The sequence below is a fragment of the Chrysemys picta genome, chromosome 1, assembly GCF_011386835.1.
Source record: "Chrysemys picta bellii isolate R12L10 chromosome 1, ASM1138683v2, whole genome shotgun sequence".
Taxonomy (NCBI): Eukaryota; Metazoa; Chordata; order Testudines; family Emydidae; genus Chrysemys; species Chrysemys picta.
Window position 1 is genome coordinate 89,869,013 of NC_088791.1, and position 26,791 is coordinate 89,895,803.

At 39.2% G+C, this 26,791-nt stretch overlaps 1 protein-coding gene and 1 long non-coding RNA gene across 19 annotated transcripts in view; both read left to right on the plus strand.

Moving 5' to 3' along the window:
* The window catches only part of LOC135974433 (uncharacterized), a 32,917-nt gene extending 30,854 nt beyond the window's left edge, over positions 1–2,063 (plus strand). The window contains exon 6 of the long non-coding RNA XR_010591703.1: positions 1,927–2,063. This is a non-coding gene — a long non-coding RNA (uncharacterized LOC135974433). The remainder of the gene's footprint in view (positions 1–1,926) is intronic.
* A 3,084-nt stretch (positions 2,064–5,147) lies between these two features.
* ATF7IP (activating transcription factor 7 interacting protein) overlaps positions 5,148–26,791 on the plus strand; it is a 166,436-nt gene continuing 144,792 nt past the window's right edge. For 2 of the 18 annotated variants that reach the window (XM_042859716.2, XM_065562345.1), the window contains exons 1-2: positions 25,002–25,508; positions 25,970–26,032. In XM_042859716.2, coding sequence (XP_042715650.1) covers positions 25,986–26,032 — 47 coding nt within the window. In that variant the 5' untranslated portion in view covers positions 25,002–25,508; positions 25,970–25,985. The other 16 variants (XM_008174177.4, XM_042859723.2, XM_042859725.2 and 13 more) reach the window with 15 other exon arrangements.

A 26,791-nucleotide genomic window follows, 5' to 3' on the forward strand; every position in this document is an offset into this window, starting at 1 on the left:
CCAGTAGCAAACATGCTCTTTGTCCCTTTGTTACTCTCAGGAGTGAGATATCAGCTAAAAACATCACTGCCTGTGGAAAATGGTGCCAATATTCAGTGCCATTACGCTACATTCATACCCTTGGAATAGGGACCAAAACTTTATTTTTCCTGCAACCAAAATTCCTTATCCCCAACTCCTCATCGCACTCTGGTGGGCCATACTGTGGATGGGGCTGGAGAGCAGTGCTGTGCAGATGCACTCCACAGCTGAAGTGTCAATAAGCATGTCTTTTAATTAACATTTTTATGGGAATACAGGAAGGTTGTTTTGAAACTTATTTTTCTCTTTCCATTGTGACTGTAAATCCAATGATATATCTGTTTTTAATCAGCTGCTGCTGTTGCAGCCTTGAGTGATGCCACCTCCACAGAATGCCTGACCCTAATGAGGAAAACAAAAAAAAGGAGTAGGGAGGAAATGTTCAGTGAGATCCTGCAAATCAGTTGCTGCATCAGACCATGAACAAAGGGCCTGGATGGCCAACATGGCAGACAGCTTGGAGAAGAAAAAAGCAGATAGGAGAAAGGCCCAGGAATTCCAGCAGGAAAAGATGAAGGGAGATGCTGCTTTTCCAATTTTAAAGTTCCATTCCATTATTACTAAACATTTATATTGCATTGCCTGTTTTCTGCACTTTTTGTCAATCAAATTTCTAGGTTTGGAGAATATCATCGTTATTAGTTCACGACACATTGCAGAATGCATAGTGGTACTCAAAGTGCACAGTACTTGTAAATGTATAGCAGTACCACATAATTCACAGCTTTAGTAAAACACAAAATCTAATATTTATACATGTATAGCAAGCACTACACAATTGCTAACAGCACCCAAGACCCCATGCTCAAAGAATGGTCCAGCACAGAACAGAGTCTGCCCATTAAGTCTCCCTGAACCACATACCTGCCGGTTGAACTCTTATAATGGCCTTATGTTTGGCTGTTCAAAGTCAGCAGACAGGTGCTTCACCTCCAGCCTAGCAGCAGCTTTTCCCCCTTCACTTCACCCATACTATGCAGGACAGGTAGCTATCACCATCAGGATGTTTTTCCTCACAGGGATCCAATCTAATGAGTAAACATCGCCAGCGTCCCTTTAGTCTACCAAAAGTATATTCAACAGTTATTCTGCACCTACTGAGCTGGTAGTTAAATCTTTCCTTGGTGCTATTGAGGTAGCCAGTGTATGGCTTCAGGAGTCTTCACTCCACAGTTTAAGCTGGGTGATTGGCCCTCAGATCTGAACATGCTAGCCCAGCTGCAAGCATTCCTATAGCAAAGCCCCTACCCATGTTACCTAAGCCCCTACCCTGCATCCTTGCTGTCTCAGCACTATTCCATGTGTGGCTGAGGGCATATTCCATGGTTCTTTGTGCCAACGTATTCTAGGATTATTTCCCAATACATTATAGGGGAAATCATGGCAATGGAAGATTATCATTCAAGTGATTTTGCTACATCCTTACTGCAAACAGGTAAATTCTAGCCCAAGTTAAAGTAGAGCTCAGGCTCTAATCCTCCCTCCCCAATTAAGTAAGCTATCCTGGCTTTAAATCACCTCCAAGTCTAAGTCATTCTGGGTGGTAGTAGTGGTGGGGAGGGTTGGGCAAGAGCCCAAATTAACAGTGCAGTGAATGAAGACAGACCCAAAGAGAAAATACAGTATAATTTCTTAGTAGACATTTAGTCCACACAAAACATTGTAAGTTGTATTTGAAATACTTATGAAATTTTAAGCAGCTCTATTAAGTAGTAAAACTATTAGCCCCTATGCTAACTCCCCCCGCCCCTTCTTTGTTGTTACATATATTTAAATGCAAGATTTCAACATAACATTTACAATACTATACTTTACTACTTGTATTCCTTTCTGATCTTCTTTCAGAGATTTCTCAGTCGCTGTAGTGTGGCCAAAACATGAAGTCTGTCATCTGGATTTTTCAGAGCTTTTCACTCACCCCAGAGTACGACTAAGGTCGAGGTGTCCACTGTGGTCTCAACTACCAGATCGGAATCTAGCAGCAGCAGCCTCATGGCGCAATGAGTGGTCTGCAAAAGACTTATGGAATGGTTTCCTTACCACTGATCCAACCATTCAACTGCCAGAATTTGACATGCCATGTCACCTTTGGACTCAGTTGAACAGGTTCCAAACTGGCCAAGGAATATGCACAGCCAACTTCTACGCAGGGGGTCTGTGCGATGACCCACTTAGTCACTGTGGCCTCCATCAGTCAATGGTGCATGTTGTTGAGTGTCAACTGACTAGATTTCGTGGTGGCCTTAGGGCTCTTCATTCTGCTGAGCAAGCTGCTGCTGGGTGGCTTGGCAAGCACTAAGAGGGGCTTGGAAAAGAACTAAGAGGCTGTCATTTTTCACAATGCTTAAAAGCTTTGTCAGCAAACAAAAGTCTGGGGATCCTCACAGCTAGCAGCAATTCAGTCTTTGGGCTAATAATTGACTACTCTCTTCAGATGCTGATTAAATAAAGATCTATAGCCTGTATCCAAAGTGGCACAGGTGTTGGGATCAATGTATACAAGATATCCATTCCCTAGATGTCTATAAGGCTCTCTTTAGGGCACTATCCTTTCCCCATGGGCAAGAATTTATAAGCCTTTTCCTCACTAGGTCTGCCCTGTTTTCACTTTAACTGGGACAAAAATTAGTGATAACAAACCGCTTCTCACAGCAGATTTACTCAGCCCCAGGAAGCCTGGGGACAAAGTAAACCCTGAAAGGGAAGGAGGGGAGGGAGGCAGGGAGAGCCTAGGGGGGAGTGTGGTGAGCCTGGGGGCTGAAGCCCTGTGCTCAGGGACCGGAGTCCAAATCCCTGCAGCTGGAACCTGCTGCCTGCCACCCCAGGGCTGAAGTCTGACCCCACTGCCTCTGGGAAGGCTGGGAACTCACTGGCTGCCTGCTCCTCCAGTGTTTGTTTCCTGAGGAGTGCAAGGCACAACTTCTGCTGGGAATCCTGGGGGAGGGGCCACTGCTTTGTCTCCCCCGCCCCCAATCACTGCTGAGGAGGCTGTGGCCAGAAGAGAAGCCCCTGGTGGCCCAGTTTAAAGCCATTAGAATAGATACATGTGTTCTGTAGGCTGGGTAATCCCTAAGGGTGACATGTTCCCCTCCTAGCTCTCCCTCTAGGTCTATAAACCACAGTGGGTCACACAAGGTGGTACAGGTATGAGGATCCAGCTGTCACAGCAGATTCCTCTAAATCTTGTCTCACTCAGCCACTGAATCCATCAGGCGGTCTTTAACTCCTATATTTAAAAAACCTCCCTCAAACTCCTTCCTCCAGAGCTCTGATGGTCTCAGCTCTCAAATGTGAATGTGTGGAAACTGAAATAATGCTTTCCCTAAATTAAAACCTATTATACAGCTTCAGAAACTGCCATACCCTATTTATGGATATTTTTAGACCTCTGTTGCCCTGCCCTCCGCACATGTACAAAGCCAGCTGATTCAAATAAAATCCATATGTCCTCCCCATGGCTTCTCTCCCTTTTGGAGGTGTATGTGTGTAAAATAAAAATTCAATGCCACAGTATAAAGCATGTGGGTTATATAACCATATAGCTGTTGCTGCCCTGACAAGGAACAGAATTTTGGTCAGTATATTCTGTATTTGACTGAGGCCTTGGCTACACTGGCGCTGTACAGCGCTGCAACTTGCTGCGCTCAGGGGTGTGAAAATGCACCCCCCGAGCGCAGCGCTGTAAAGCGCCAGTGTAATCAGCGCCTGCAGTGCTGCACGCTTGCTCTCAGCGCTGCAAGCTATTCCCCCTCGGAGAGGTGGAGTACTTGCAGCGCTGCGAGAGAGCTCTTGCAGCGCTACTACACTCATGCGTGGCAGCACTGTTAATCCCCAAGTGTAGCCAAGGCCTGAGAACAGAGATGTTAGTACTGTGTTTATAGCAATAACTACTCATTTAAATATTGTTTCCACTCAAACTGGAATGGGAACTTACGTTTTACCTATAGTAAAAGAGGACATTTTTCTGCATTGGTCCAGTATTGTATGTATTTGATAAAAAAATATTAGATACTAAGAAAACAGAACACTTTAGTGATTCAAAAACATACTCTAGTTCACCATAGTAATGCTCAGCATATATCCAACACTTTACATTTCAAAAATCTGCATTAGGTACTGTTTTTTGTTTGATGGTAATATAACTTCAGGACTTCTAGTCATGTAAGTCAGGAAGGATCCCTAGTATGGGCAGTGTGTGTAAAAGGCATCAAGATAGAGGGGGGGGGGGGAAATGTGTCAGGGGGAGGATAAATACAGGCACTCCAGACTATGGTTTCTGCTTCTGGCTGCCAGTGATTTGCTGTGTGACCTTGCATAAATCACTTAATCTTGCTGCTGTTTGTTATGCAGTGTGCTCAGTGCTGTACAAGGCACTAACTACAGACAGCTCCTGCTCTGAAGAGGCTAGAGCACATTTTCTGCTCTGTAAAATAGAATCAACAACTTACCTTGTCCCTGGGAATGTAGGTAGGAGAACTACTGTACTGTCTGTTGAGCACACTGCACTCTTCAGGAGGAAAGGGACAAGTGACTCTTTGGGGGTTACTACTGCTATAAGATGCAAAATACAAAACTAATACTTCCTGCTCATGCTGGCGGAGTTGCTCTGCTCCCCTGCCCAACACCCCCCTCACCGCTGCCAGGCACAGCCCTGATGCCCACCCCAACTCTGTGACCCCCACTTGACTCTAGCCCCCTTCCTCTGCCCACCCCTAGCCTGACTCTGCACCCCCTCATCCCAACTCTGCACCCCTCCCCCACCCACTCTCACCCCAACGCTGCACCCCTTTCCCTGCCCCCACCAGGGACACTCCCCCATAGCCCCCCCAGACAGGGGCACCTGCAGCCTCACACACCCTGCCTGTACCCAGCCCCGGGGCTGCAGTGGGGATCCCCTTTGCTGGCCAGGCTGGACCTATCGCTAGAGTGAGCAGCCAGCCTCAACCCACATCGCGTGCTGCCGCGTTCCACCTTAAAGCCCGGCCAGCGCTTGCACTTCACCACCAGTAACCTTCCGCGGCCACCGGAGAGGGGGCGGAGCCACACGCTCATTTAAATAATACTGCGGCTGATTTGCATGCTACCAAGATGGCCGACGTTCGGATTGGCCAGCGATGAAACAGCCCCCACGGCCGCTCCCCGATCCCACAGAGGGGCGTGGCCAGTGATCAGAGGGCGGGGATGTGGGGCTCATTTGCATAACGGCCCGACGCGTGCAGCTAGGGGAAGGCGGCTGTATAGGGTTCTGTTTTTGAATCTGCAGCGGAAGCGGCGAGAGACGGGAGCGCGAGCGCTGAGGCTGCGGCGGGATTCACGGACACAGGTACAGCCCGGGCTGCGATACCGGGCTTGTTTTGTCCCGACAGCGGCTGCACTTTATCGCGAACCCTGCCCCGCGCCGCGGTACCTGCGCAGCGCGCATGCGTCGGAGCCGCAGCGATGCAAACGGGTGAACTGCATGGGAGCACGTGACTGAGCTCCAGTGCAGCCTCCTCCGCGCATGCGCGTTGCTCTATCTTGCGCTGAGGTTGCTGCAGGTGGAGAGTGGGTAATCAAGGGCGCCTCCTTCTTCCCCTCAGGTGCGGGAGTTTCGCTGCATGGGCTGTCGTGGGCCACAGGTAGGTGCTAGATGGGCGGGGCGTAGCTGGGGCTCAGCACTGACTCCCTGAGGCCATCACCATTCAGGGAGCAACAAGCAGATGCCTCTGGGTTCTGCTGGGCGCAGGGGACTGGAAGCTGCTGCCACAGACTCCTGTCCTTGTCCTTATACATGGGACCTGAGAAGGAGTTTTCCTGCACCTTGTGCTAAGCAGAGGGCTTGTGGGGAGTAACCTGGGGAGATGGCAGCAATTAGTGAAGGTGTCTGTGGGAGGTCAGTGGTGGGTCAAGATGAGCAAGGTCTCAAAAGCAAATGTTTCCAGGCTTATTTCTGATCTGGTAATATTATTATGCATGCAGGTGTTAATGCATTTATAAATGCCATAGATGCGGTCCTTGATGTCTTACTAATCTGTGAAGTGTCCAGGAGAAAACCATTCCTATCATTAAACTCCTTAATATCTCAATATGTGATACCACGAATATGGCTTTTGAAAAGATTTTCGTAGCAGAGGTTAACTTACTAAAAATGAGGGCATTTCCATGTTGACATGGGAAAGTTGGCATAGCTATGCATTATTTAAGTTGCACCATAACTATTGTACAGTAGACTAGGTGAACTGAACAAAGAACAGAATCTCTGCCTCAAGTTGCAGCGAGGCCCACATAGAACAAATGTGACACAGAACAAACTGCTGGGCAGTAAAATTAAGCTATAGCCTTCATACATAAAGCACAGGGTTCCAAGTTTTAGAATTAATCTTTTAACTCATATGTTCAAAAATATGTTGTAATTTTGTACTTCGTGCATTTAGTTGAGACATGGCAATCATGTTAAAAGTATTGCAGTTGTCTTCATTCTTTGTTTCTCCAAGTTGGTATATTTCTTCCCGATTACTTTTTTAGTGCCTGTCGGATATTCTAGTAAAGATATTGCCATTGGCTGTGGTATTGCATAATATTTCATCCTATTGTACTGCTCATGTGACTTGTTTAATAACATTTTTCAGGTGTAAAGATGTAGGTTAAAATGGAGGAGGGGAACATAAACATTGCACACTACAATGGTGGGGGAGAGGCTGTTCAGTTTAAAATTGTTACCTTCATGCAGCCCCAGACAAACAACACTTGCATATCTAGACATAATTAAGTCTGTCTATAATTGTCAGTAATCAGACAATACATTAAAAGTAAATATATAATTGGTCAGTTTCCTAAAGTAAATGTAAGTAAGCATAACATTTTTATGAACCATGTACTTTCAACTGAATTACTGCATGCAACAGTAGTATAGTACAACTTCCCTTTGTTGACAAGATATTTTGAATTATTCCATAAATTCAAATACATCTTTGGTATCATACATAAAATAACCTAACTGTTTCAAATAAAACTTCCACAGAAGTTAATACTTGATAGATATTTAGATTCTGCTAGGGAAGGTTGGAGAACGTAGTTAATAATACTTGCTTAAATTTCGCTGGTCTCAGTAAGATATAGTGCCAGCTAAATAAATACATTCTGATCAATTCTATATTTAATTTAAGAAATAAGCATTACTTTATCTAATCCAAGAATTTCTATTATGTGGTCCTATGTGTATATAAAAGAGCATCAGATTGAGGATCAGGAATTCTCTAGTTCTAAATTCAGTTCTGCTACTTGCTGTGTGATCTTGGGTACGTAATGTAACTTCTGTCAGTTTACCCATCTGTAAAATGGGAATGATAATAGTTTACAAGGACATTGTAAGGATTTGTTTGTTCACATTAGGATAGTGCTTTATACAGTTATTTAAGTTTCACCTTTTTTTTTTTTAATCTTGCTTGTCATGGAAATATTTTTCATATTTGAAAACCTTATGATTCTTATACATACTGTAAATATCAAATCATTTTTTATGTACTCATGGATCAGGAAAAATGGTATCAGATGTTACTCTTTTGGAATTGCAACTAGTTTGTTATAGACACACACTAATATTAATACTGTATACGGAAACCTCATTTTGTGTTTTGTTGGTACAGTCCATTACAAATAAGTCAGTTTTGTTTTATAAAGTTGGGAGATCTTGAAGCTCAGACCAAATTGCGCTTATCTGTGTCTTTTGCAAAGAAGAATTACCGCTTTAATATCCGAAGAAGTGAGGTTTTTACCCACGAAAGCTTATGCCCAAATAACTCTGTTAGTCTTTAAGGTGCCAACTCCTTGTTGTTTTTACCGCTTTAATAGAAACTCATTTGCTTTAAACACTGTAACAAATATGTTGTTTAAAGGGGATTGGCTAGAGATACTGAAGAAGTCCCTATTGTGATATTTTGAACTGGTTCATGTGTTGCTGTGCCCACTAATTCAACATGGGTCTCTTGAATTATAAAGCTTTCAAACTTTTTTCATTTCGCAGACCACAGGTTGACAATCACTGTTTTATGGGAATGACAGCCTTTTGAGGCACCCTTAGACATAGTCTGTGGACCCACAGGGATCAGCAGACAACGGGTTAAAAACTACTGCCTTGGGGGGAAGGAAACCTCATTGGAAGTTATGCTATTTGGACTTCTTAATTTCTCATATCCGAACCATCTAAATGGTTTTCATTGAAATATTAGTCCTATAGACTTGCACACATCCAGTAATTTGTGGCTGCTACATTTAATCTTCAGTGTTTGCCAATTCCTTCTACTATTAAGTTGTGTCCATTTCACATACTTAGATGTTAAACATCAACTGCAGTGCATTAATTTCCCTGTTGGAAGGCCCTCTTTGTAATGTTTCCAGCCACCAAAAGCTTGGAACCACTCACTCACACTGAAATGTCTGTTTCCCACTTGGTATGGGATGATGCTACTAGTCAAGTGTTCAGGCTGGCTGTTTTCATTTTTAGGATTGAAAATTGTTGAAGAAACTTTAAAAAAAAAAAAAAAAGGGGCGGGGGTAGTGGGGGTGGGAGAGAAATTTATTTCTTAGTTCATCAAAACTGCTGTAATTTAAACATGTAAAACAAATATTTTATTCACTAATAATTGTATTTGAGAAAAAAGATTTTAAAAAACTAAATGGAGTCTTTTCAATGTGGTATATTTTCTTTAAAATGTTTTCCCCTCTGTTATGAAGAAGAATAGGCTAATCTAAAATAAAGAGAGAGCAGTTGTTATACAACATACAAATCTGTTTTTTTATTTTTTTAAAAGTATACTTAACCATTTCCCAAGGCCAGTTTTTCTATATGAAAAGTTAGTAATTAGGTTTACTACTGTGCTTACTAATCAATAGGAACTGCTATGCCAAAAGTCTTAAGGATATTTACACTATGAAACTTAATAAGGAATATATGTACAGAAAAAGTACCATGACAATAATTCACTATTATTGAAAATAGATTGTGGTTTTAATAAGATTTCTCCATTTGTTACCCACCTAATAATTCTGTTTCGTCCTCCAGTCTTGTGTTTATAAAATCATTTTGTTGTTGTTAAAGTTACTCTGATGTCACAAATTCAATATTACAACTTCCCTAAAAATCTAAAAAGAGAAAATGAGCTGCGAGATTATTTAAAAAAAAAAAAACAAGGAAAAAAAACAGGTTTTTCCATTAAAAATAAATAAATAATCGGTGACAGTGGCCAGGGGAGAATATTTGTAAAAGGTATTGTTGGATCTAACATTTTGAAAAAATTTGCTGGTAATAAAGCGTTTATGTGCTCATTTAAACAGCTGCCACCTCCTATGTCAGCGGGTTGTAGTGCATTGATGAGGAAAGTTTTTTTTTTTTTTTTTTTTTTTTTAACCTTAGCCTTTTTTATTTGTAGTCTGTAGAAGATGAATGTGTTATAAATATCCAAGTATATGTAATTATGGCTCTCTGAGTGACAATGGATTTTCCATGCCTCTTTGAACTTGGCATCCTCTTGTGAGGCTGTCTACCAGCTTTTCTCAATTTACACAGCAATTGATAGTACATTAGGTATTTTAGCATAAGTGAAATTATTATTTATGTATATTGCAGTAATGCCTAAGCGCCTCATAAGAATGGCTATACTGGGGTCAGATCAATGGTCCATCTAGCCCAGTATGCTGTGTTCTGACAGTGGCCAGTGCCAGGTGCTTCAGAGGGAATGAACAGAATAGGCAATCATCAAGTGATCCACCCTCCAGCTTCTAACAAGCAGAGGCTAGGGGGACACTCAGAGCATGGTGTTGTGTCCCTGCCTATCCTAGGTAATCATCGTTGATGGACCTATTCTCCATGAACTCATCCATGAACTTTTTTGAACCCTGTTATAGTTTTGGCCTTCACAGCATCTCCTGTTCTAGAGATTGATTGCGTGTTGTGTGAAGAAATTTTTCCTTTTGTTTGTTTTAAACCTGCTGTGTATTAATTTCATTGGGTGACCCCTATTTCTTGTGTTACGTGAAAAAGTAAATAACATTTCCTTACTCACTTTCTCCCCACAAGTGGAGATTTTATAGAGCTCTGTCATATCTCCCCTTAGTTATCTCTTTTCAGTCTTTTAATCTCTCCTCTTACAGGAGCTGTTCTATACCCCAATCATTTTCGTTGCTCTTCTCTGTGCCTTTTTTCCAATACATCTTTTTAGAGATGGAGGGACTAGATCTGCACGCAGTATTCAAGATGTGGCACATCATGGATTTTGATAGAGACATTATATTTTCTGTCTTGTTATCTATCCCGTTCCTAACATTCTGTTAGCTTTTTTGATTGCCGCTGCACATTGAGTGGATGTTTTCAGAGAACTATCCATGACTCCAGAGTCTCTTTCTTGAATGCTAACAGCTAATTTAGAAGACATTTTGTATGTATGGTTGGGATTATGTTTTGAAATGTGCTTTACTTTGCATTTGTCAGCATTGAATTTCATCTGCCATTTTGTTGCCCAGTCATCCATCTTCAGTCTTGGACATTGTGTTAGGCACTGTACAAACAGACAACAAAAAGGCTATCCCTACCCCAGAAAGTTTACAATCTGAGTATAAGAAATGGTGTCCACTCTGTAGCAGGAGTATATCTTCCAAAGCAATGGTCCAAAACATTTCTGCTTTGTGAAAGCCACCTTGCCTGAGAGTGTATTTAAATCCCCTTGTAGCTCATAGTTTTCCTTGGCACCATTAAAGAGAAACATGTGGTAGTTAAGTGCCTGAAGTTTGCATGTAGTCCTTGTTGGGCAACTAATGGAGTGTTTTAGCTTTTAAATAACTGTTCAGATTTCAATTGGCTGACACTTCATGACTGAAATTTTTGCTAGTTCAACTTTCTTGTGATTATTGAGGCATGGTAGTTCACCCACATGGAGACCATTGCGAAATGTGGGCCTTGGTTCTTTTTTCAATTACAAAGAGCTAGTGTTTGCGTACAGCCAATTCCATGTGTCTACTTGATAAACTTTACATTGTGGTATGATCCCAATATGCAGGTGGATATATTGAACTTTCTTGCAAGCCTTGATGTGACCGTGTTTGAATGTCTGCAAATGTCTTAGTTTTTCTTTTCTGACAATGGAAGCAGGGAATTTTAAAAGTTTGGCCTTAACCAAAATCTCTTACTTTCTGGAAGCACTGGAACATTGTTTTATATTCTCTGGAACTGGTTCAACTTCAGTCCTCCTAAACTGATCATGAAATGATGCACTGATATAAAGATGTGTTGCAGAGAATGCACAAACACTTGATTTTTAAATGATAAAAATAGAACTGGACCAAGAAGCATGATAGAGGCGATTCACTAGCTTTCTAGAGTGCAAGTGTGACTATAATATTACTGAGAGTGCCTCAAAATCCTAACACCAATATGGCTTGTACTTCAAAACGTAAGCTCATGAACATCTCTAGTATATTACAAAGTCCCCTCCTCACCAAAAAAATGTACAGTCCTCCTTCAAATAATTACTATATATATATCATCAAAAATTCAGCTTCGTATACTGCAGAAACATGGATCTGTCCCTAAACTTCTGGAAAGTCTTGTACTTCATTTACACCCTGTTCTTCCCTGTCAGTGTTTTGTTTTCCATCTCAAAAAATACTAGGTTTAGAATAGTTTATCTTGACTCTTTTAGTGTAGTAGTATGGTTGTAGCATCCTAAAAAGAAATTAAGAGGAACTTCTCAGCACTTCAGCAATGCACTATTTTAGTCTCCTTAACTCATCATATGTACAAGCATATCATTTTATAAGGTTCAAAAAGTATAACATAAGATAATCAAATGTGTGCGTAAAACTACTGTAAGTATTTTGTTTTCTAAAGATCCAAAGTATTTGCTTCTAGCCATTGAAAGACAAAGTGCAAAACTAGTGTGTGACAAATACAATTGATATCCTATTTGAAAACTGTGCTACTGTACTAGAGAATATAAGTTTTAAAAGATGCTTAATTCTAGTGCACACACTCTTGCTTTGTCACTTGTTTAGCACCACTGACGTGCTGATATTTTTTTTTTTTTTTTTTTTTTAAGCGGGTTGTGTTTTTAAAATTGTAATTATGTATTTGAAAGCCATTGACTCAGTTTTTTTAAAAATACTGATTATTTTGATCTGTCTGGACCACGTGTATTTGTTAGTATTAAACACCAATATTAGGTGTTAAATATGGAATTGTGGAAAAATCCAGAAACTATTATTTCCTTGGTTCATATTAGTGCAATTCTCCTTTACATTAATTTGTTTAATGAAGTAGGTCTTAAAAAAATATACCGGTGTCCTGTCCAACTGTGAAATGTTTTATTTTGAGTCATACATTCTGTAAATTAATAGAAAGTTGCCAATGCGTTACATCGACTATTGTGTCTTCCAGGGACAAATATATAAGGTCATATGAAAGTTTAGTAAATTAGTTGGCTAAATATGAGTACATTCCTTCTGAACGTGTTTTTTTGTACTCAGGCCAATTTGATATAATTATCTTTTGTTAACATTGAGAACTGAACATAGCTAACCTGCTGTAAGTGGACTGGGATTTGAAAAAGCAGAAACCATTTTTCCTTTTTAGATGCATTTTGAGAAAAGGATTTGAATGAATTGATACTTCATTTAATAAAAATGAAGTATCAATTAAGTACAGATTTTACAACTGTAGTCATTCTGGACTGTTTCAGTTAACTGTTCAAGTAGACTGTATAATGCAAAGCTCAGTCATTTTGTCAGTAGGGTGGCCATTTTGTGCTGTTCTCCTCCATTACACAACACTGCAAGGAGCCATTTTATGCTACAGCAATCTAGAATTTTTATAAAATGTGTATACTTACACAAACATGTACATTCAATTTGAGACCATACACAGAAAAGTTGGTTAAAGCTGAAATTGCATCTTTAGCTATTTTAAGTATTGAAGCACAGTTTAATAATAATAATAGTGCCTCCACTTACCCTTCACAGATATTAACAGATTAAGTATTGCAACACGTATGTATTCTCACCATATCAAAAAACAAACTGCCTTTCTTGTTCCCAGTTAGAATTGTGTGATCTGCAATGCTTAGGTGCATCAGGGTGATGTAATGGGATGCAAACACAGATCAGACCCTTGATTTTTTTTTTTTTTTGTGGGTTTAAGAGAGCCATTTTCATTTTGCATTAGTTTTCCCATGTGTGTTGCCTGTAAATTCTCATCTTATGATATGAGAATTCAGGCATGTTGTTTTTACTTAGATTTAATGGATTCGATAGCTTTTGTAGACCTGTATTAAAAATGTATTCTTATTTGATAGACTGAGCCTATAGGAACTCCTAAATCTAATTATCCAGCTGCATAGCAGAGTCAAATCTTTGAGAGAGTCATGTTTTTAAAAGAAGGCAAGTGTGCGACAACAAATTTTGAAATTAAATAACTGGGTATCTTTTTAAATTTGTGTCAATGTTCATATTATGAATTAATATCCTACTCAAGGGGGAGGGCAAGTGGAAGGGGAGAACTAGAGCAGGGGTTCCCAAACCTGGTTCGTGGCTTGTTCAGGGTAAGACCCTGGCAGGCTGCAAGACTCTTTGTTTACTTGAGCGTCCGCAGGTACGGCCACTCGCAGCTCCCAGTGGCTGCGGTTCGCCGTTCCTGGCCAATGGGAGCTGTGGGAAGCGGCCGTACCTGCAGACACTCAGGTAAACAAAGCGTCTTGCAGCCAGCCAGGGCTTACCCTGAACAAGCCGCGAACCAGGTTTGGGAACCCCTAGAGGGATGTGGGTGTGTAGTAGAATTTGGGGCATAAGAAGGAGAAACTAGGGTCTGCGCTTTGGCTGCTTTATACTGCGTTGGTGATGCAAAACAACTGTTAATCCAATTTAACTGGCCAATATTCTGTGGCTATGTTTTGCTGCAATCGCATAAATCAGACAGAGCATAGCAGAGCATCTGCCCCTTAAAGTTAACACTTTAAAAATGACCATAAGGCTTATACTTCTTATCTTCAAATCATTAGAAATATCACATAGTCGCATTCACCTTGACTTTCACGTTTACTGTTCATGGGGCGGAGGGAGAAAATCCATCTTTAAAAATCAGTTTAATCTAATCTGTGACCACAAATGTTAAAATACTGTAATAATCATATGATTATTGCTTGGGTCACTACTGGACAGAGTTAAGGTTATTTGAGTGCCTTAACTATATATTTTTGGACTCAAGTTTAACTTTTAACTCTGAATTTCCTGGGTTGTAATGCTTGAGGCTTGGGGAAATTACAACATTACTGTATTCTTCTTTACCCTAAACTACTCATAGGGACTCTCAACAGTAACTCCATATTAATATAATTTTTTCTCTGCAAATATGAAAATGAAATTTTCTCACTTTGGCCATGGCCACACTAGGAAAATGAGTGGTGTTTAAAGTCAATTAATATGCATGTCTTAATTACCATTTTTTGTACTTACTCTGGACAAAGCCATGTTTAAAAGGGTGTGTAAGGATCCAGGAATTAGAACCCAGGTCTGGAGAGCCTGGGACAGCTGTATTCCCACAGTGCCACTGGAAGGCCATGCAAAGGCACAGCCAGGGAGCACTATGGAGAACAGGCGCCTCAGGAAGTACCGCCCAAGAAACCCAGAATGACAGTACCCTGTGGCCCTCTTGATTGGCCAAGCACCTTTTTAACTTAAGGGGTTTCCCCAGGAAGTTGTCTGGGCGACCACATAGACTTCGGCCTGCTTCAGTGCCAGACTCTGCTTGATTTCATGATCTCCAGTCTCCGACTCCAGCCTAACTTTGACTCCGACTACTGCCTCTCAATCCTAGCCTGGTACTGCCTCTGATCTCCAGTCTCTGACCTTGACTCTTCCTTGTGGAAACTGGCTCTTGCAATTCCTTCAACGCCTTCCTGGTGACTACTGTACTTGATGGGCAGACCTCAGCCCAGCTGTGACTGCTAGCCCAGACCATCCTTGCCCTGGTCCCTTACAAAGTGTTAGCTAAGTTAACATGCTTTGAAATACTACTCATTTTCTTAATGACATAGCCTGTGTCTGTTTAGCTGGATTTATTGACTTCTGTGACTTAAATATCTTGCTGAATTCTGGTCTAATCATGTACATAACTTTAAGTACATGAATAGGCTATTTGACTTTACTGTGACTAGACATGATTAATGTTATGCATGTTCTTTGAATCAGGGCCTTTGAATATTTGTATAATATTTTAATCGTGTTAGCTGTATTAGTTCTGCTGTGCTAACAGAGTGAGATGGATTATATTTCTTCTTCTGCATCAACAGAATTATTTCTTGAGTTGTAATTCCAGAGCCAAACAGTTACACCTGTACAAACCTGTTGAACCCATTAAGGTTTCACAGATTTCATTGAGTGGGCATAATTTAAAGACCTTGGTATTGCTTAGGTGAAATGTTATAATTTGGAACCTTTAATGCTGGTGACTGAGTGAGATGGAAGCAACCTAGCTTGTCCCAGATCCAAAGTTGAATTTGTAAGGTTTATGTTTAGAAAAAGATACACAATTTATAAAAAGAGCACATTTGATGATCTTGAAATCTTTGAGAAAACAATAAACATGGAACCCTATTTCAGGTTGTGTTTCAAAGCAGAAGTGCATACTTAATATGTGTAATCTGAATAAAATAAAATCCTAATGTTGGGGTCTGAAATGTCTCTCACTGCCTATTCATATCAGTGTAGCCAAGTGTCAACATTTGTTATGATACAGAGCAATCATTCAAAATGCTGATTGTTTCCTGTTTACAAACTACTGTAATGTCGGTTAGAATTGCAGGTGACTGTTAGTGGGGAGAAGATTTGAGTACTTGCATGGAATTAATTCAGTCTCTCTGTTTGAACAAGTTTGTTTTCCAGGATTCTTGTTTTCTGTTAGATACAGAGTTACAAACATATTTGTAGTTATCCTCTAATAGTGTATAATCTAATCAAAGCTGCTAATTGAGCTAGGTTGACTCAGTTATTTATATATGTATGTGTATTTTTATTGCATTGCAAGCCATGCCACTGTGCATTTTCCTTTTTCTCTTGTTTTAACCATATAGCCTAGTTCAACATTCTGGGTCAGTACCAAATACTAATTTTGGTGCTGATGAGCACAGCAGGCATCTGTTGCTGGAATGATTAACTAATTCTGAAGTCACCAGCTATCACGGGCAACAGAAACATCCATAATGTGTCATACATGGTATCATTTCAGAAAAAGAGATAATGAGCTTCATGATCTTCCAAAAAGAATCCCAGCATGCATTATTTGTGGTGGATAGTAGAAAAAAACGTTTGATTTTTCTTTTCCTCAAGATGAAACCCTATAATGAAAACTGCTAATAATGGCCATTCTATTTGTATGGCTGTTGCAGGTGTCTGCATAATGGAGTGACGTTATTAGGGAGGAACTCTTCTAGAACTGAGACTTTACTGGCTGGTACTCCAAGTGATTGTGATTTGTAAGGGGCCTTTAACATGGTACAGGTTCTCCTTTAATTCTAGTTCTGTTCAAATACTTTATAAATATTCCCTTTTTTAAGGGTACGTCACTGTAGTTTGTCCCCCCTCAAGAACTGCTTCATATGGAGGGGAGCCTATTGGAATCCTTCCTGCAAATCATTCCACCTGGAAAGGTGTTACACCTTTATATCCTATTTTTGACATCACAAAAAAAATTGCTGGTTTTATATATTAGTTTGGTATTTAATTTCTTGCAAAGATTTTAGGTGCCTGATGTGTGGAGTTTTTGAAAAGTGCTCTTCTGGTTAAATTTTTGGTTTACAGAATGAACTTCCGGTTTCAAATGTGGTAACTGTTGTACCATGTAGCTAGTTTTCCCAAATATTTCTGTAATGTGGTGGTGGTGATGATGATATGGCATAAAAGCTATGATGGCCTGGAGCAGATTTCCATTTTTTTTTAAGGACTGAAACGAGGCTCCTTTTGAAGAGTATTCCCTAATGTCTGTCAGCTCTGTGCATGATTTGGCTCTATTTTTGTAGCTTTTAATATGTGGCATGGACTTAAAGCTGTCTGGAATCAGGAAGGATTTGGAGTACGTAATATATATCCTGAGCCACAGACTGGTTCACAGACATAACAAGACTGTCTTCATGCCTCACGTTTTCTTCTTTATATCACTTGTACTCTGAGAAGCTGCAGTAATTTTGCAGCGTGTGTATTAACCATTTTCTCCCCTCTCCCCCTGTGCCTGTACTATTTCTTGCCATGTGGTAAAGAGGGAGGTGCTTTGCTACATAAATGTTTTATCCACTGCTGAGTGGTCACTGTGTGGCTTATCTTGAGTGCAGCCATTTTAAACACCTTTTGAGTTCAACTGAGACAGTACAGTCTCAAAATGGCTGACGAAGTATTCTTTGCAGCAGTTTTGTCTGTCTATGCAAATGAGCAAGTGCTGGAGTCACATGCTTCAGATTTAGAGGTAAGAAACAGTTCTGCTTTTCTGAGAAACAATTTCAAGATATATTTACAACTTTGATGTTTTTGGGGGGAACTAATTCTGAGTTGTGTAGGTGTATTTTCCTTCCCCCGCTAATTTTCTTTGAGCAGGAAATCCATGCACACTTCAAGAATTAGGTTAAATGTAAATAGTACCTCACGAGCATTATGGGGGTGGGACTGGTGAGGTCAAAGGTCATATCACTGCAAATGTATTAAACTAATTGTTTACCAACGCCCTGAGTTGTCCTATTTCATCTGAGTTTGTAGCCAGGCCAAATGTCCCACGTTTTTGCTGGCCTTCTCTGGTGAACTTAAAAAATTATGTAGCATATATGTATAAAAAACCCAAATAAAAATAACTCCCATGGAAACTTTGTGAAATCAGGATGTTAGATCAGCAATGCATTCAGTAACCATATTATTTCCAGTATGCATGTTTTCTTTTCCTGAAACACTCAAGAAATTCAAAATTTAAAACGTCTGCATAATATGCGGATAGCAGCATGTTTTTAAATAGTGAATATTTTTTTGGTAGTAACTATTTGTAATTCTAAGACAATAACCTACAGTATGAAACCACAAGAACAACACTGGAAATGAAAGTTAAAGATATACATTCCTTTTTTCGTTTGGTATATTTTCACTCAATTCTGAATTTAGAAGGGTTAATAGTTTCACATGGCCTAGCATTCTCTTGTCTGTTTGACTAGATATAGACTATTTAATGAATCTAAGTGCCCTGGGGCATGGAGGTAAGGGATAAGTGGCTATACATATGCACAAGTAGAGTACTACTTTTTCTATTGTTTTTCCACTACACAGGCATCATCCTCTTCCTCCCCTTAGATTTTCTAGCACTGGCAAGTACTGACCTTAGCTATCTTAAATTCACCATGTGTTTGTTTTTTTTAATAAAAAGCATTTGGTAATAGGAATAGCATCTTGACATCAGGACCTCTCTTCAACCCACCCTCCAAAAAGGGAAAACAGATCATGACAGACACCAAACAATTTCCTAATCTGAAGCTGATACTACATTAATTATTTTTTTGTGTGTGAAGTCTTTTTAAAAATATTAAAATCCTGGGAAAGGACTTGATTCTTTGTCTATGAATTTAATTTTGTCTGCCAGCACATATCCTATAACTAATAAATGAAATATGCCCTGTGTGGTTTAAAAACAAAACAAAACAAAAAAAACTATACATGCTTGCTTATACATACTGATTTCTAATGGTTCTTTTGGGATTAATGAGAATAGGTTCAGAATAGTGCGGAGGGTGGGTCTCCTAAAAACTAGGTGTGCATCTTTGTGTTTACGATAACAGTAGATATGTTTTTTATTAAAATGTGAGAATTTGAATGCAATATGGTTACTTGCTTGTGCTGAATAAATCTTTCAGTAATTAAATGCATGCATTGATCACTGTGTGCGTGGGGAACTTTCAGAGAAATAAAGGTCTATCATATGGGGAGATTTTCCTATATTCAGGAAATGGAACTGAAGCAGTTAATATTCCTGGTACTGTATTATTATTATTATTATTTTATTTTATTATTATTAATACTGCCTTAGTTTTATTCATTGGCCTTGACTGTTTCAGTTGTTTTCAGTGGTATTTATTGGTTGACTAGTTAGAGTAGTTAAGATATTAAATGCTTTGGGATTCTTTCCAGAATTCTTACTCATAAATCTCTGAATTTTTCCATCACTCCATTTATTTTCCCAAATATATATTTTGTATATTCATCAAATTTAGTATTTGGTTACCTTCCCTCTTGCCGTAAGCCAGTGGGATTCCTTCTTTCCCATCCTCCACACAGGTGGATTTCTGGTTTTCTTCAAAATGTGCAGATCAGTCATTTTGACCCAGCAGAATCTTTTAAAAAGTCTCCTGAGGTTTCTATGCTTTTAAACCAGTGTGATTGCATTACTGATTAATCTAAATGCTAATGCCCGATATTGTCCAAATCAAAGGGAGAAAATTTTATCATATCTCTCAGCATATCTTTAAATTGAAATAATACTCTATTTTGCAATAACTGGGGGAGATGATGACTTTAGGTACAAAAATCTCTCTAGCAGCTGCCAGGTAGTGCAGACAGGAAGGGGAGGAGTTCTGAAGGTTTTTATTTTGTAAAATTCTCAGATAATTCTAATTTAATTATCAAGTCTGCTGTACCTGTTCTGTTTCTGATTGACGTTAACCCTTGCTGTGCTATGTTCCATTGTGAGTGCAGACAATGGATGAGTATAGTAACACCTTTCTACAGATATACTGAGGTGGGTGATTCTGTGCTCTCTCTCTCTCTCTGTTGTTCTTCATAATAATAGTAGGCACAGTGTAAGTGCACTTCATATGAGGATTTTGATTCCCCTTCAAATAGCTTAATTTAGTCCATCCCACAACTTCCCTGTGGTGCAGGTAAATTATACCCATTTTACAGATGATGGGGCACAGAAAACTTGCCCAGGGCCACACAGGAAATCTCTTGGCTTCCCATTCTTTGCCTTAACCATTTAAGCTATCCTTCCTTCTCTTCCTCCTTCTGTCCTGTTCTCCCTTCTTCCTTGGTGTTTATACGTTGCTTTGTTTTGGGTTTCTTTGCCCTCCTGCAAGGCCATTTTAGAAGCAATATCTTTCTTCCAAGCGCTGCAGGAAATGACTTGCTCATCAGGAAGCCTTAGACAGATGGTTTTTGTGGGTTCTTTTTTTAAAGTGGTTTTTGGATTCTTTTTTTAAAGTGGTTTTTGGAATGTTTAAAATGTTTGTTACAGCTTGAACTGCTGTTACATATAATGCAAATATCCTCATTTTCAGGGTCCTGAGCGTTCGAGTTGTTAGGTGTTAATACTGCTGGCTAGTGGTCCCACAACTACCTTTTCATGAACAATGTTTTTTTATTGGGGGAAGGAAGCAAAAATAATTGGTTCATATTCACGGCGATAAAGCAGTTAAATACTTAATTGGGGTGAAAGTGCGTTCTTTTGGTTAATTTTAGAATTAATTGTGTTTATAGTTTTACATGAATCACTAATGGTAGTGTTAAAGATATGAGTTTCTAACAGGTGAATACCAGTTTTTGTTAACTGAATGATTGCTGTACATTTCAAATATGATGTTATCAGTGGGGCTTTGTTAGTCTCTGCTGATCGTTCTTGCACTTCTGGTGTTGCATCATTTTTTCCATTTGAGCCTTATGGCGTTCTAGAGGATTGACTTTGGTGCTGACACAAAGTAAATCTGGAAGATAGACTCCTGAGACTGCGCTGTTGCTAGTAATAAATATGAATTTCTGGGAAGAGTGCCAAACGATTATTGGCAAAGAACTTATACTCATTTAGATTTCTGAAGTTGCTTTCCAAAGAATTTTACTAGCAGAAAAAAATTATAATCTGCATTTACATGGAAACTTTATGCTGATATTTGGATTCATTCATTCATTTCTGAACCTTACTCTCACTTGGAACTGTTTTAACACGTCTTGTTTGTTTTTTATTTTCCTCTGAAAGCCCAGAATTGTTTCAGTTGCCACAGCTGCATCTTCTCATTTTCAGTAGATGTTTTGGGAGTAAATAATCTCAGGCTGGATTCAAACTGAACTGGAATGGGCTCTTAATGCTGCAGTCCCTAATGCACATAAATCACTCACTCACAAGCTGCTCACTTCTTGGGTACTTCAAGGAGTAGCAAAAACTGGTTGCAAAGCACATAGAATTGTTTTGAGATTTTAATATTTAATCTCATTATGATTATGTGATTTCAAAGTTAAATTGGCCCATTAGAATTTATAATTGATGAAATTTTATTAAGATTTCTCAAGAATTCCATGTCTTAAAGAGAGTTATGAGTTTGTCAAGTGTTAGTTTTTCTGCATCGTCTTTATTTGTAGGATTAGACCTTTTTACACTTTTCTCGTATACATTTAATAAAGGATGAAGCTCTAAATGTAAATTTGAACGGAGTGAAACAAAGATGCTTCTGTAAAGCTGGTGAGGGGGCACAGTAAAACTGAGAATTGCTCTTTAAGCACAAGGTGAGGGAGCACAATATTAATTATGACTCTTGGGTCACAGGCTAGCAGCACTTGATCCAATAATAGCTGACTTTCACCTCTCCTACGGGAGGAAACTGGCTATTGCCTACCTTCCTTCTGAAGGTACAACCCTATGCAGTGAAATAAACCACACAGGACCAAATAAGTATATGCTTTTATAGACCTTTTCCAGATTGTAGAGATCAGTAGTTTTCTTTGCCTTTCTAAAACCAGAGAGAGGAAGTATGGGGAAATGCCAGTCTTTTGGCCATGTGATGTGAGAATAATTGCTATTTGGTGCTGTAAAGAGGAAATTAAGTGAGAGTCTGATTTTTAGAACACCAGTGCAACAATTTTTCCTCTGAGCTTTTTAAAACAAAATGTAAACCACTAGAATTGACCTACCTGTGTCAGGGTCTATTTTTAGATGTTTGTAGTTTCTTTTTTTAAATCAAGACATATTTACTGAATAAATGTTTAAACTGAAATTTTGACACAAACCCAAAGTAAATTATTTCTAATTATTTTCTTAATAAGCAAGCTATTCTTCCTTAGCAGAATGTCCTGCATCTTTCTTCTGAATGTACACACGATAGCAGCATTTGCTTTTCATGGGTATCCTGTCTCTCCAGTTTACATTTTTGCTGGTAAAGCTAAAGAAGTTATTTATTGGTTTTTAACAAAACCTACCCTTCATTTTTTTGAACACAATATATCTGCTGGTTTTTAGGTGATCCTATTTTTAGATTAGGAAAGTATGTGTGTTTTAGGGGGAGAGTTCCAAGTTTAACCTGCATTAAAAATGCAAGTGTAATAAAAGCTTTTCAGGTGCGTGTGCTAAGCAGTACGTCCTAAATGGGAAGACGAGGAGGAAAAATATTTAGTCTTTTTTACTAATAGACTCCCTGGGGGATTTATGAGTGAATAATCTACTTTTTAACTTACAGTACATGCGCTCTAAGTTGTACTCGTCTCATACAAAACTAAATTTTGGAAGCAACTACAAAAACTACCTAGTTTAGTTTAGCTCTTTTAAATATTGGTTACTCTGCTTTGTATGAGAAACACAGATGTTGCCACAGCGATGTGGGATTTAACAAGTCCTCTAGCTGTTACAGTTTTACCCTTTTCATGGAAGCAGTTTATAATGCCTTTTTAAAACTTAGTTGGTATGTTTCTGAATACTCAACCAGCTGTTTCTGCTTTCCTTAACCACACTGTGTATCTGAAAACCTACTTAATCACAACTAGTTGAGCACTTAACTGGATACAGCAAGGAGTAGAAAACAACTTAAAACCAAGGGAGTGCCCTTGACTTTGTTCCGAATGTTCTGGAATCAGGGTGGTGCCTTTTTTAACACAACAGATGGATTTTTTGGGCTGTCTGCAATCTCTGGCACTGAATTTCAATAGAGGAATGGAGCTAAGATTCTTAATACAAACCAGCTAGAAAACACAGGTGGCCTTGTTTCATAATAGCTGTTTTTTGTTGTGCTGGGAACCTTACTAGGATGTTACTGTCTATACATCTGGTTGTAGTGCAAATTTACTGTATGTGGGAAATGCAAGTTTATATTTTTAGCAGCATTTGGTGCCCTTTATCTAACAGGAATAGGAATCACAAGGAGGCTGTATATCTTCTGATTTGCTCTGCAAATGACAAAAGAACCACTGAAAGAAATATACCATACAGCATTTGGAAGTGCTAATAAATACAGATTTTGGCTGAAATAGAATATGAATTCCAGGATTTTCTCAGAGGTCAAAGCAAGCTATTACCAGGTCTCTCATGTGGTTTATTGGTTAATGGGAGTGATTTAGTCTGGCATTCCTCCTGGACAGAGAAAATTTCTTGTCACTGGAGGCTCTGATACCACAGTGAAGGGTGCAATCTCTAAGCACCAAAACCGACTAACTTGGATAACTAGAAGTTCTCAGATAGTTAAACTACATTGTGCTGATGTGAGGAATAAAAAACTTGTATAATGCTGAACTAACTACCTAGAACCAAACCTAAAGCAAAATACTCTTACAGTGGAAAGAGACTATAAAACATTTTGCATTTCTGTAATGGCTATAACCTAGAGACATTAAAAAAGAAATAAGAAACTGGAGAGAACAAAGGGAGATAAGTGGAGCAAAGCAGACTTTCCTGCCCTGGAGTGAGTCTGGTGTTGCCTGACTGGAACTGATGAGCAGCACTCCTGTTTGCTCATTTGTGTGTCTTTTCCCACAGATGTGCCATTAACTGGTGCCACATTGCAGTAACACACTCTTGCTAAATATGAAGTCTGTTAACGTTACTGTGGTTTTGCTTTTCATTTTTAGCTGCTGTAAGCACTAAAATTGGATGTGACGGTGAGTCTTCTCATTTAAAGAGGCTCGCATCAAATGAGACAGGAGGGCATGAAGATCTGATTCATCCCTTTCCCAAACAGACACCATTTATGAAAGCAAAACATGAGTTTTGTGTGTTCAGAAGGTATAGCAACTAAATAGAAGTGTTCTTAAGAAATTGAATTATTAATACTCCTGGGCTTTGATTGAAAGGAGGGAGAAATTGTATTGAATTAACCATTTGGCGTTGGAATGGATGGTGAAATACAGATTTCTATATCTACCGGTAGCTGTTTTGTTTGAAAAACAGGAAAAGCTAGAGCCCATAGTTATATCTGCCTGAGGAAGGAGAAGTAAATGGGGGGAGGGGCTATCTAAATTAAACCAACTGGCCAGACTGGTTACTTGTCAACAGCAAAATTGTATCGGTTGTACTGTGAAACTGGTGGCTGATCAGTTACTTTTCGGAGGCTCTGAGGTATTCGGAATAGGAGCTGAGGGATTTAAAAGACAAGCAGTAGTAATACAGAGCTTGAGTAAATCCATTTCTTTCAAATATTATTTGGATTACAACTACATACTTACTAAAAGCAAATTGAACTATGGAATGTTAGTTCTGAGCCCTCCTTCATAGGAATAAATTAAAAAATTGATTAATTAAAACATTGCCTACAAAAGTCTTTTCTATCACAGCTCTATTAAGCTAATTGTTAATCTTATTGTTGGGACTTGGATCTGGACAACTGGTAAACAAATAACTAGACTGTACATTCTAGAACCAGTAGTTGTCTGACTGGAAAAAAGGAAGGCTTTACTCAGCAATATCCTGCTGCAGTTTAGTCATGAAATGAGGCCCCCTTTATGTAAATTTTTACTGGCGCCAGCTAGCTGTAACTGCAGTCTGGCTCAGCTTTGGCAGCAAATAACATCTGTCATGGACTTTCTGTTGCCTGGAATGTAGACGTTCTAATTTCTGGACTGAAAGAACGGAGTTGATGGATCTGAAAAGGTATAGAAAAGGCACCTAAATGTAGGTAGGCTTTGAATGTGTGGAAATACAGAGGAGTTTTAGCTCGTTCTTTTTTTAATGTGCTGCCTTGTGCTCTCATAAATTTATGCCTGTTGGTACTACTGTGTGGTATGTGGGAGGTACTTCACTGCACATAGTTGCTGCAGTGCTAATAGTTGGCAGCACAGAAAGCAGTACAAAGAGTTCTGATTCTAGACACTTTCAGTTGCAACATTCATTTTGAGGCTGTAGTGTGCTTGTTTAGTGATCTTCAGTGATACTCTCTTGATGTATTCACGTGACTAAGTGTGGGATATGAGCATACTTTACTGAACAGACATGGATCACTAACTGAAAGGTAGTGCAGTAGCCCACGCGCTGTCTAACCTACAGTATTCCTGCTTGTGTGTAAATGAAACAAGATTTTATTCTCAAGATGGCCGACCTGGAAGTCTACTTGTAGCTTTGATATTTATGCAAATGAGCTAAATGCCTGTGGCTTATATAGAGGAGGAAGTTCATTTCACACATATCAAGCGTTCTCCAGGTAAGAGAAGCAGCTCCTTCTTTGCCCTGATCTTTCAGAGGCCTGCCAACTTCCTTTTTCCACTTGTTTTTTTATTTTTTATTTTTGGCAAAATGCCAGGGACACTAAGCATAGTTTTGAGAATTACATGTAACAAATGTTTTTTTTGAGAGAGAGAGAGACTGGAAGTCAAGCTTGTTTTATTTTAATATAATTTTTTATGTTTGGCTTATTCTTGCTGCAAGGAGAGTAGTTTGTAGTTACCATAAAATGCTTTCATTGGGGAGTTGAACTAAAGGCTTTAAAATATCCCAGAAAACACACAGATGCCACTTTTACTCCTTTGTGTGTGTGTGTGTGTGTGTGTGTGTGTGTGTGTGTGTGTGTGTGTGTATGTGTATATATATATATATATATATATATATATATATATATATATATATATATATAAATATTGCTAGCACTTTGCTTTCTCTCTACAGTGACACCAACTGATGCATGTGGAGGCATGACATTGTTGCAAACTTTCTCCCCTTTTATAGGAAGTAAGTTTCAGAAACTTAAATCTGCTAGTGATGTTTTTTAACTTGCTGGGTGTCATGAGATAATTGCACCATCCTACGTTTAAAAACAAACTGCTTCTGGTTTAAATTCTCTTCTATAGGTGCTGGCAAAACTGATCTTTAAGATATTGTACTCTGAACTGTCATCTGTGAATGTCATGTACACGTGTGAGTTTGTATCTGTCCCAAATGAAAGCACTGTATGTGTATTTGTAAATAGGCAAAGTAAACAAATTATAATAGGATGTTTGCTTTCTATCTTTCTCCCCATCAGTGGTATTGACAAAAGAAACTAGCTGCTATACACCAAACACACTTTAACAGTCAGAAATATTCTTAATTGCAATTTATACTGTGTATGGATGCACCTATAGAACTCTTAGCATCTCTTCAGTGTGTATGTAAGAACTGTGTTTGGCAGATATGTGCCAGTTCTGCATGTGAATACGCTTATATTGCCTCTTGCCTGATGAGACAGTAGTGCTGAAGAAGGTTTCAAGCTGTGCCAGAGATAGGGAAGATAGGGAGTATGACCAAGGAACATGAACAGCGCTAGGGAAAAGAGGTGAGAAGGAATTGATGAGACTAAGGGATGTGAACAGGGCCAAAGAAAACAAGGGAAGGGGCTCCTTAAAGGAATAGACCAGGAATTGAAAAAGAGACAGGGAAGAATGGAACTGGTCAAGGGAGCTGATCAGGACTAAGAGAAAGTCAGGGGGAGCTTAATTAAACTGAATGAAA